This window comes from Lissotriton helveticus, chromosome 9 (assembly GCF_964261635.1).
Source record: "Lissotriton helveticus chromosome 9, aLisHel1.1, whole genome shotgun sequence".
In the NCBI taxonomy this organism is placed as follows: domain Eukaryota; kingdom Metazoa; phylum Chordata; class Amphibia; order Caudata; family Salamandridae; genus Lissotriton; species Lissotriton helveticus.
Genome location: NC_136070.1, coordinates 600,260,236 through 600,273,155, shown reverse-complemented (window position 1 = coordinate 600,273,155; position 12,920 = coordinate 600,260,236). Strand labels below are relative to the sequence as shown.

Below are 12,920 nucleotides of genomic sequence, written 5' to 3'. Positions count from 1 at the left end.
GGGCAAAAAAAAATCGTTGTATATAAGAATTTCATGAGCAAAACTACTGTCTGACTGAAATATTCTGTCTTAAATATTCATAACAAAAATATTGCTCCATTGGTAGTAGATTTTCCATTAACTCCAGTGGAGCGATATTTTTGTAAACTAGGTTTAGGAAAAGGAATTTCTTTTAGACGATAAGTACGTTGTGATATTCTGGTACCAAGAAAAGCAGCATTGCACTAATTAATGTGATAGAACGGCTAACCCAGAAATCAATGAGAGAGATAATAATCGACCGAAGGGAAGTATCAAGAAATCAAGGATACATTGCTCTAAACGGAAACTCAGGAACAGGAAATGTGAAAATGAGAACTTACGGAGGATTATTCACACTACGGCACCCAAGGTCATGAGAAAAATCTGCGAGATCCAAACACAAATCAGCAATCTAGCACAGGAAATGCAAAACTCCATGAAAGGGATTGAAAAACTGTGATATCACAAAGAATACTCAGACTGAAGTAGAACTCATCAGAGAGCTAATAAATACATCCATAGCTATAAACAACAAGAGATCTTTACCATTGACAGACAGACAAAATACACCAGATAGGAACCAAAATTATCTAACTGAAGAAGACATAACATCACTACTCCAGGAATATGAATCATCAAACCTTATGATAGCACAGGAAATCAAAAGAGTAGGGATAGACATAAACAGAACATCCACAAGGAATGAAAGGAAATTAAACCTCAACAACTTACAACAAATCCAAATAACCACGGATCCGTTAAACATGACCACAACCAGAACGGAGAAATCTCTAAACTGTCAACTGCTCAACTGTCGATCTGCAGCGAAACATGCTTCTGACATAGCCGACATCATCATCAATCGAGAAATAGACATAACAATCCTGACTAAAACCTGGTTATCTGAATCCTCATCCCCAGTCCTGGACCTTCTGGTACCACCGCACTATAACATATTAAGACTGGACAGACAGATAAAGACAGGGGGAGGTATTGCCTGTATCCATAGATCGATTTTAGAAGTTGGCCAATTTCAATCCGACCCCCTCGAATCATGCGAATACCTAGGGCTCAACATAAGATCGGCAAACAAACAGATCTACAACTTACATGCCCTATATCACCCACCAGGAAACAATCTGAACTTCATTGACCAACTGATGGAGATCATCACTGCTAACGCCAACTCCGACATTAATAATATATTTTTAGGTGATTTCAATCTACGTTGGAACGACAACAACGACAAACAGGTCAACGACTTTAAAGAATTTTTAAATGATCTAAAACTATCCCAAGCATGTCTTCCACCAACACACTCAAAAGGAGCTACACTGGACTGGATTATCTCGAAAAACAAGGACATCTCAATCCTCTCCATTGAACAGTGCGACTGGTCAGATCACCACGCCATAACCTTCCTTATACCATCACGGGAGAAAATAAAAACGATTCAAACTAACAAAATGAAAAGATGGATCAGAGGTACCAGGGACTCAAATATGGTTTTGCTATCTGAGAGTTGCAAGAGAGACTTAAACCCATCAGACAACTTGAAAAATGTGAACGATCTAACGAACCATTACAATACCACAGTAACGGAAATAGTCAATGCCACCATACCACTCAAATTAAAAAGAGTTACCGAAAAGACAAAAAATCCATGGTTTAATGGAATATTGAATGAAGAAAGACGTAATTTGAGACGAGCAGAAAGAAAATGGAGACAACACCCATCCTCCCCTACATTGAAATCACTCAGAAAAATCAGAAATGAATATAAAAAGAAAATCATCAACACAAAAAAGGAATTTATCAGAACAGAATTGGATAACGCCAAAAACATACCACGTAAATTATTCGAAATCATAACGCAACAATCTAACAAGTTGGCAAAATCTGTCCAAGAGGTCACTAAAACACAACTAAGTTGCGATGAATTTTCTACCTTCTTCATTAACAAAGCCAATAAGTTGGAGGAAGAACTTAGGACCGCCACAGATAACATCAAACACAACACGCCTCCGTCACTAGCTGATCCGAATTATGTGAACAAGACGACTAAAAACAAAACCACACTGGAACACTTTCAAATTATTAGACCAAAATGAAATTGCTAAAACGCTTGCGACCACGAAACCCAACAACCATTATAACGACCCACTACCATCGAAATGCCTGAAAGAAATCAGTCATACTATGATTCCAATATGGACAGATATCATAAATGCCTCACTCTCACAAGGGTGCCTCCCAGAAAGCCTGAAGACTGGACAAGTAGTCCCGATCATCAAAAAACCCACAGTGGACCCAACAGATCCAAATAATTATCGACCAGTGACCAACATCCCGTTTCTTGCCAAACTGATAGAGAAATGTGTACAGAATCAGTTGAGTAAACATATCGACAACTTCTCATTGCTGGATGACTGCCAATCGGGATTCAGAGCAAATCATAGCACGGAAACGGCAATCCTACACATTGTCGATGATGCACTTCAAGCTTAGATCGCAATCAATCTTGTCTACTCATCCTCCTTGACTTGTCAGCAGAATTTGACACAGTTAACCACGAAAAATTACTGAACAGACTTCACGACAGGATGGGAATGTCTGTCACGGTACTGAAATGGTTTCAATCATTTTTAAAGAACAGAACTCAGAGATTCCTAGTAAACCAATCACTATCGCCATCATGCCCAAACACACTCTGAGTACCGCAAGGATCCACCTTATCTCCTTCACTGTTTAACTTATACATCGAACCTCTTACAGAAATTCTACGGAAATCAAAAATATCCTACCACATGTATGCAGACGACACGCAACTTTACATCAAGATTGCTAGCCTGGAAGACATAACCACAATGAATGATGCCCTCAAAATATCGCTAAAATGGCTAACTAACAATCATCTCAAGCTTAACGCTAACAAAACAGAATTCTTACTCATTACACCACAAAAAAATCTATCCATAGTGAAAGAATGGTCCAAAATGATCACAGCATTAAATTGCATCCCTACTCTAGTTGACTCGGCAAAATCCCTCGGAATCACACTGGATGAGAACCTTGATATGAAAACCCACATTAAATCTATGGCAAAAAACGCCCGTTTCCACTTGAACTATCTGAGAAAGATTAAATCTTTTTTAACGGAGACAGACTCGAAACTAGCTGTGCAATCACTGGTTGTCTCTAGGATTGAATATGGTTGCACTACACTTGCCGGTCTACCAAAAATTTCCACAGCACCCCTAAAAGCCTGCCTCAATGCAGCGGCAAGGCTTATTACAGGGTCGAGGAAATTTGACCATATCTTGCCACACTTGAAAGCCTTAAACTGGCTACTGTACGAAGCCAGAGTACAGCTGAAAATGGCATGTATCACCCATAAAGCGATTCATCACAACACACCGAAATATCTCGGCCACAAAATAGAAATTTCAGGAAGAAACAGACTTGTCAGGGGTGCCTATTATCTGCTCCTGAAACCACCTATCTTTAAGAAGAAAAAAACATATGAGAGGACATTCTCAGGCGTAGCTCCCAGGATTTGAAACTCCCTTCCTGCAAACATCAGAAAAATTACAAACACTGCAACATTCAAGAAAGAAATTAAGATCTTTCTTATGAGTAAGTTCCTCCCATAAACAAGACAAGTGCCTCCGAAGACTTATCATTGATTTGATGACCAGATACCCAATATGGGAATAGGAATGATAGAGCCTTAAAGAAATACTACCTCAGAACATTGTTAACTCATGTCTTAATCAACACCAATCCGTTATTGTTCCCCTATATTAGCCTTTTAGTTGCTAGGTCTAAAACGACAATATTTAAGTCTGTACGATCTTACTGCTCTATGTACATTGTGTTTTTAACCCATACGATGTTAAGCGCTCTAATACCCATGGGTCATGTCCGCGCTATAGAAAACTGTTAATAAATAAATAAATAAATTATGGGCAGCTTCTGATTCAGATAGAAAGGAAAACAAGCATCAAAGAGTACACAGCTGAAAGACTCAATTCTTTTTCACGGGTGATATCTAGCTGTTTAATATAAGTTTATCATCTAATAGAATGTCTACATTTCTTATCGCTGGCACTGGGTCAGGACAGACTCCCATGCAGTAGGGCCAAAATGTGTTATCGCAGATATTAGGAGAATTGCGGATTAGCAAAATTTCTGATTTGGGAATTCAGTGACATCCACTCCTACACTTTAGCTGGTTAGGTCGGTAAGCAGACTTAGTTAATTAAGGACCATTTGACAATACTGTAGTTACTTTGCTTTTACTATTAGATCTGTGATGAATGTGTGTAGTTATGACATGTAATTTAATTGTGTACATTTCTCATCCCCCTCCACGAGTTATTTTGCTCTGCTAAGCTATTTCTCACCCTTATTCTTTTTACAAATTTTTCTGCCAATGCATCCCACACAAACTTCTTCAGACCCTTCCTTCCTTGATAATCAATATTTGTTTTAAAGAATAAGACCCAGAGTATCCTGGGATACTTAACGATACAGAAACAAATCATTCAGATTAGATGGCTTTTAACATGTTTAAGCTAACGCTTGTGGACATTTATGAACCCTTTCGGAGGATTTTCTCACAGCCCTAAGCTTAAAGACATGTACAACGACCTGCTCTCAGAATGCTGTGCTATAATTGTGCAGTCCTTGCAATTTGTCACACTGAAATGTTTACAGCTTACCAGAGTTAAGGCAGATGCTACTTTCTTCTCTCTCTTTACAATGCAGTTTCCCCACCTGCCCACTGTCCTCAAAATTGTGAAATGGAAAACCTGTTTCAAAATGTAAAAATGTAAAAGAAGTTTATTACAAATATTGTTTTAGTTAAATGAGCAACCGAGGGTGTCAATTGAGTTAACATAGCTATATCCGTTTGTATCTATCTAAATCAATGTATAGCTTAAACACACTTTTCAATGTGAATTTACAAGTGAGGGGCGGCAAAGCCTTAGCACAGAGCAGGATACCACAGAGAATATTATAACCTTTGAGAAGCAGACAAGTTATATGACTTATTCAATAAATGATGCAGAAATATAGACATACTTAAACACACACACAAAGTTTAACATTACAAAAAACGATTAATATCAGCTTTTTTAAAAGCCAGATTTGTAGATCAACAGAGTATACAGAGAAATTGGTACACTGAAAACAAACATTTGGCCACAACTCCAGGTGTGGGAATGCATTAAAACATATTCAATTCAATTAATCTTTCTTTGAAAGCCTGAGACAATCATAAAATCAAGCATATGTAGAAATAGTATACAATATACAGATATCTATAAATTAATTAATTTTCAATAAAAGAGAGAGGATTTAATAAAACACCCTTTTCTAAAACATACATCCTCATTAGGCAACATTTGTAAAAAACGCAAGACATCTCTACATTGTTTAAATGTATGTATCTTTAAAAGTGGCAATACAAATTTCATTCTAAACGCTCTGAAAAATGTACAGAAAAGTGTCAAGTGTATGAGAGTTTGTGCAGGGAAGCCACCACATGCACACTTCAATCCAGCTAATGTACCGAAATGCCCCAATGGAAAGCACAATAAGTATGATACTTGCTCTAAATGTCACTAACAAGGCCCTCTCCAAACTGTTCCACATTAAAGATAGATAAAGTTATATGCCAATATTTGCTTTAAGATCAGCATATTTCCAAACGAGAGGCTTTCTCAATTCCACATCTTCCCTCTAAATCCGACACGTTCTAGAAATAAGCGTTTAACTATCAATTTGAATATTGCATATTGAAGTTGGATTATGAAATAAGGAGGTTCTACCTAGCTCAGTTAATTTTTGCTTAACATATTTTATCCATTGGATGCTCACGCCATGCTCACAGATAACACTAACACAATCCCTTATCATTGGATTGATGAAGCAAAGCTTCGCATTTGCGACTTGCCGAATTCATGAACCTCGCTCATATGTAATCCAGTAATAATTTGTACGTCTTACTAACGTTTATTTCATGTTTAATCGAAGTCCATGAAGCTTGCCTATGTGTATATCTAATACTATTAATTTGAGTCAATAAAATGGCCGCTGCTTTGAAATAAGTGTCTGCGCATGCGTCAGTCACACTCACGTGTCCTGATGTGTTTGCAGGTTTGGAGGGAAATAGTTGCGCATGCGTAATACATAGCTTTGCCAGTAACGTGGTACTGCTCGTGCCACTGCTCTTGTGCCCGTGTATATGTAGCTAACATTTAGACCGCATAGTATATTTTTATAGTGATAAGTTGCAAGTACAAAACCAATGATGTGTTTTCATATCGTAATTTCTATGTATTAATTTGTTCTCGCTTACTTTTCATGTATTCTCCATTCGGAGGGGTGCTGGGCTGGGGAGTCCATCTTGGAGGGTACTTGTGCGCAGACTCGGCAGGAGCCATCATGGCATTGAATTGCTGCCAAAGAAGGTTGATACCAGAAGCCACCCTGGGAAGCAGTACCTTCGCCCCGCAGCATCACGATATTGTTCTATTATGTTGCTAAAATGTATTCTTTCCCTGTATTCTGCGCAATTTTCTCATGGGAACCCCAATCTCACTAGGCGGTACCCAGAGATGTAAATTAGGCATCTAAATAGTGTGTTTTGATTGGTGTGTTACCCAAATCCTACCTTAGGACCAATCCAAATTGAGGGATTCTGACACTTTGCAACATTGGGGGGTGGTACACCGCCCCAAAACAGTATATCTACCCTGGGTTCACCTAGGGAAATTGTCCGACTTGTCTGGTTTAGCTGACCTGTCACTGACCCAACGCACTCAATAGGTGACTGAAGATACAGAGAGCTGCGGAGCACTCTGTCCGAAATTGACCATAGACTAAGGTTTTACTGAACCTTAAAGTGCTGGCGGAGCACTTTGCTGGGAGTTCGCTGACCCAATCGGGGTCTTGATCGATAGCTGCAGAGAGGGTGGAGCGCAGGCGTTGCTTCCGAACTGCGGGTGCTGGTCCTGTCCTGAGGGTTTCCTGTCCTGTCCTGAGGTCCTGTCCTGATTCCTAATCGGAGGGTTTCCTGTCCTGTCCTGGGTGTCCATTCTGCACCTGCTGTCCATTGAGGGGTATCCTTCCGTGAGGGTTTCCTGTCCTTAACTGACCCTTGGCCAGGGTTTGGTTTCCACACCAGTCTAGGTAAATATTGCTCAAATCTCTTGAAAACTGCACCTTTCTATTTTTCTGTCTTTTGCTTTAATAAAGACACACCTTTGCATATGTTAATTTTCCATGCTTTCCGCAACTATTGAAAACGTAAAGTCATTTGCATATTTTCTTAACATGTTCCCATGTTACCCTTCCTGTTAGAAATCATATTTTGCATTGCAGTTTGTCATTTTCTGATATGGTCTAGAACCTCCTTACTTAAACTGTCTAAAGAACTTTTGCCCTAAATACATAGCGTTTCCTGTTGCATCCCATATTAGCATTTCCATGATTACCCTGACTTTATTTCTCTATAGTTATGTACTTTTCATTATCTTGATTATTGATTGTCTTATTCTTGTAAATTTAATGCTTACTGAGAACGAACTTTAGATAAACATTTTAAAACTTCCAGTTGTCCGTGGTCATTTTACAAAAGTATTGAATGTCATTTTGAGTTGTATTTTGCTGCCTTTCCTTTACAGCTAGCTCCCTGATCCATTGTGGTCATAGGTACCCGTGTCGGTGGATGGTAAGTCGGGTACGCTGAGGAATAACAGTAGGGAATTCACACAAATTGGTAGCAGCCCGTGAAGTCACCCGGTCAATGTATATGGTGAATTGAAATATATGGGCCCGAAGCCGGAAGCGGCGAAATTATTGGTTGGGTGACCTCGCGCGCTCTATCAGGATGATTCAAAGTGGCATGGAAATTATTCCATACCGATAACCATAGCAGGATATTATACTCAAGGGAAGGTAGGGAGAGCTTCTCATTACAGCAGAAGTGTGAAATATCATGTGGAAGAGATAGTAGATGGCTGCAAAAATATCTAATCTCCTTTGTTTGGAGTGCTCCACAATCTGGATAACCCCATATCACACACCCATAACCCACAGTTAATTTTTTTTTTTAATACATCTCTAAAAGAGATGAGATAGGCTTACCCCCAAACTACCTGACAGATGTTAAAATCAAACCCACTACCTGAGAAAACTTTGCACAGCAAAATGAAATATTTCCAGCCCAGGAACCACTGGACTTGATCGAACACAAGTCAGAGATATGGAAAACTAGCCACACAGATAAGTTTATTGCCATTGTTGAAAAGGATGCATAATAGATGATGTTTAGGACCACAAGCCATGGTATGAGGCTTAGAAAAATTTGTACACAAATCAAAGTCCACCATAAAAATCAGAAAAAGTTTTGACCAAGCAACACAATGCATTAGGAGTTCGAGCTAGCAGAACCGCGTCATATTCATATAGGAGCACTTGTATGAGGGTGAAGTTAACACGAGGGACATCTAGAGTCGCTTCCTTCAAACAAATATTACCTTTATTTATGTACAGAACAAACAATAGGGGGAGCTAAACACACCCTTGTCTGACTCAAGAAGATGCAAAGTGAACAGGTCAGAGAGTTCCTCATTTGGTCCAAATCTGACCCTGATGTAGAGATGATAGAGAGTGAGCAAGAGTAGCATCTAAATCAATCTCCAGGAAGAGCACCCATATCTTGGCCCGGTTGACCTTATCAAACACTGAGAACAAGTCTATAAAGGTCCGTTACAGTGGACTGCGACTAGCTATGGTATATTTGCCTATCAACAAATGCAAATACAGGTACTGTTCCATTGTGCCTAACCTTTCTCTAAACCAATACTGGCAAGAAGACAAGATGTTGTAATCATTCGTCCATTCCCAAATTCTGTTAAAAATGACCCTCCCTAAGATTTTAACTTTTGTATCAATTAAGCTGATATGTCTATAACATTTGGTCTCAGAGTGGCTCCCTATTTTATAAACAGGGACAACTAGTAAACTTGACCAAGAGGGAGGCAGATCAGATGTATCAAGGTTGTTAAATACATTTATTAGCAAGTAATGGGACCCAAATGTCAACGCTGAATTTGAAAACATCAATTGGTACCCCATCTGGTCCATAGGCTCCACTGGAAGAACTCTGGTTAAGAGCGATAGCAGATTCATCAAAAGTAAAACACAACATACTAATTACCACATTAATACTTAACAAGCATAGGCAAAACCAATAGGTCTCCCCAATGTTAAAAGTGTAGGGTTCGTGCTGCAGGAGACACTCGTTGAGGGGTGCTGCACAAAGAGGCTGCAGGCACCGATTGGGAGTCCAGTGTGGGCAAACCCAAGGGTGGGCTCAGCCTTTGAGGGTCTCAGGACCCTGTTGGTACCGTCACCTTCTTTGGACTCAGGCTGTGGGGTGCCGGTACAGAGGTACTTTGAGTTGCCAGGTGGCGACAGTCTGAGGCTCTATCTTTGTCTTGGTTTTGCAGAAGAGGGGCAAACAGGACAGCCAGGCCACTCTCAGTGTGGGTTTCAATGTCCCTCAAGTCGGAGGTCAGTCTTGCGCAGCGTTGGTGTTCAGGCTGGACACAACAAGACTTGGTTTCTGCAAGGGGTCTGGTATCTCAGGTATTGGTAGTGTGCAACACCTGGCATCCCAATACTTGAAGGGAGGACGGATTTGACCTGTTGGAGCACGGCAAACTTTTCCTGGGCGGCTGCAGCATTGGTAGTCCAGGTAAGTGGCAGGACAGTGAACCGGACCTTACTTCTTGGGTGCCTGCGGCTGCAGGGAAGTAGCTCTTCTACTACAAGGGAGTTCTCTGGTGATTGCGAAGCACTGACAACCCTCCAGATTTCTTGGAATCTGCACAGTGGCAGGATGAGTTAGTGTCTCCACGAGGGTTGGGTGCAGCAGGCAGGCTGGCAGGGTTGGCGCCAAGTCAGTCGTTGGTCCTCTGTTCTCGAGTCAGCAATCTTCTTTGTCCACTCCTTCTTTTTATACTTACTGTATTTAGGGGTGTTCTAGGGAGTGTCAGGTAGTAACCAATCTGCGCCCTACCTTTAGGGTGACTATACCCTCCAGATGAGCACTTCCGCTGGAAAGTGGGCATAACCCTAACACAGAATATCTAATTCCACCATTCCATGATGGTGGAATTTTTGTAGTCGTGTTCACTTCAGGTATCCCACCTTAGGGGTCGTCCTAACCTGAGGGTGAACACACATCCTGACTAGCTAATTTTACCGCCTGCCCGGGGGCCAACTGGGCCCTGGGAAGGGGTGGCATTTCCCCTGTCTGGGCAAAGGCAGGTTTGCCTATCACAGGTGGTGGAGGCCTTTGAAGCCTTCTGCCTTGATATGCAGATTACCAGTCATTCTGCTTGGGGGAGGTGACAACACCTCCTGCCAGAGCAGGCATTGTTTCTGACCTCAGGGAGCAGGGGCTCTCACCCTCAGAGGGTCAGAAATGCGTCTATGGTGGTCGGCTGGACAGGACCAGTCAGCCAATACACTAGAGGTCGGTAGGCTTTCAGCGGGTACTTTTAAGGTAACCTCTGGGTGCATGTATTAATAAATTCAACACTGGAATCAGTGTGGGTTTATTAATATGAGGTGTTTGATACCAAACACAATAGGTTTCAGTGCAGCTATCATGGAGCTCAGAAACTCGTTTTGACCAGTACCCAGCGCATACCTTAAGATGGCTTTACTGTTCACTTGTACTGTCAGCAATTGAACTGGCCATTCAGATATGTCCTCACATGTCATATAATGCACCCTGCCTTAGGGCTGTAAGGACTGCTGTCGGGATGACTTAACAAATACTTCATGAGGTGTTGTGTGCCATGTCTTCACTTTATAGTGCACCTTGTCACATAACCTGGAGTGGCTGTCTGCATGAGGTTGGTGCTGGGTCCTTTGGAGTGGCACTATATATGCTGCAGCTCTTAAGGACCCTCTTTAGTACCTATGCTCTAGATACCAGAGGCACCACATACTAGGCACTTACAGATGTGCCAAAGGCCTCGCCCACTGGGCATCAATTGACCAGTTACCTTATTTTGGGGAAATAACACTAGCACTGGGGACCTAATTAGCAGGAACCCAGTGCACTTCAGACAAAGTTGCATAAAAAACCAGGCAAAATGTTGGGAATCTACTGCAATAAAAACCCAGTTTCCTACACTAGCTAACAAGCTTTGCGCTACATTTGGAGGTCTAAAATTAACAACAATTCATTCCCCATTTAGCAGCTTATGGGATGATTCACCCCAGTACTCTCTTCTGGTCATTAATATTTGGTTGTTTTGTGCAATGCAGAATCAAATAGGGTTACACAGCCAGTGTAACACCTTACATATCAACTGTTCACTTGTCCCTTCTTGTACTAATTTTAGTTTCGGAGTACTGACCAGGACTATTACATACGGACAAGCAGGGGGGTGGTTTGGCTCAATACATCTAGCTTCAAAAGGAAATCACAAGGAGCCTGATGGGTGGAATTACAAAAGTCAACAACACACCCCAAGCTAACAGGAGTGTACACTGGGGCAACTAAGGGTAGGTTTAACAACGGGGCAGCAGGGCGCAGGAGGCAACAGGGTAGGAGGGCTGCTAGAGTGGCCATTATCTGTCTGCTAAGCACCTACAAACAAAACAGAGCCAATGCTCCCAGCCACTGGAGGAGCACCCTTGAGAACTATAGGAAAGTGACTAATATTAGTACAAATGGTAAAAAACGCCAACGATGATTATATTTTGCTCAACCAAAGAGTTCCTTTAAATATTGATTCAGTCCTATAACACAGATCATTCATGAAATTACATCACCCATCGAAAAAATTCCCCCCTTTTTTTGTCCTTTTAACTGGCGGCTTATTAAGCGGGGAGGTTTATTTAACTGCTGACCACAGACTCCTTTGGACATGCTCTTGCACAGTCAAATGACAGAAGCACAGGACAGTTGGTTTACGCTTGCAAGCAGAAGAGGGGTCCCCCCCTTCCAATGACAACCTTCTCTCAGTCATAGCAATTTCTTTGGAAATTACACACACAGCAAGCTCTGGGATAGAATCTATAGTTGTCCTCTTAGAAATAGAAACAAATATATTCAGAGTTTTCCATTTGCCAACAGTGAATCCTCTAAGAAGCAAAATATAAAATGAAAGGAAAGTTGCCCAACTCAGTCTCTTCCTGCTGATTGAATTGAAGATAAGCACCCTGCTTAGCACAGCCCCGCCTCTCAAGGGCAAAGGATTGTGGTACAGTTAGTCCTGGCCCCAAAGATCCCAAAAAAGTATACCATGTAACAGAGTCCCAGATTTGAAGATAAGGCTAGTTGTCCTGCAGGGGCGGCTTCTCCATGAGTGCGGAGGAGTGTCGCCCCGCTAACAAATACCCCAGAATAGTTGAAATTCAAAATGGTAAAACTTATTGATTACCATTATATTTTTCAGCAACCCATCCTGAACATAGTGTCAAGACGGGTTAGGCAATTGCTGCTGAATGCCATCAGGGACCTGTGCACTTATGTTTTAAGTGTACATGTGCCTTTAGCCAGCAGTCTTGCGATGGCCAGCTGGACATTTACATTTTTTACTTCTCTAACCTAGCAGTATTAGACAGCTGGGTTAGAGAAAGGACAGGCCTCCAGCACTCTCAGGTTGAAAAGATTGTGGTACAGGCAGTCCTGGCCCCAAAGAGCCCAGCAAAGCGTTCTACTCAGCGGGGTTCATGAACTGAAGATAAGTGCCCTGCTTGGCACAGCCCCATCTCTCAGGGGCAAAGTATTGTGGTAAAAGTAGTCCTGGCCCTGAAAGGCCCAGCAAAGTGTCATGCATAGCAGGGTCTAAGAACTGAAG

General features: G+C 41.5%; 1 protein-coding gene across 1 annotated transcript in view; it reads right to left on the bottom strand.

The window, feature by feature from the left end:
- The window catches only part of LOC144781657 (uncharacterized), a 67,387-nt gene that overhangs the window by 15,934 nt on the left and 38,533 nt on the right, over positions 1–12,920 (bottom strand). Inside the window, exon 8 of the mRNA XM_078660622.1 lies at positions 4,746–4,835. Coding sequence (XP_078516748.1) covers positions 4,746–4,835 — 90 coding nt within the window. The remainder of the gene's footprint in view (positions 1–4,745; positions 4,836–12,920) is intronic.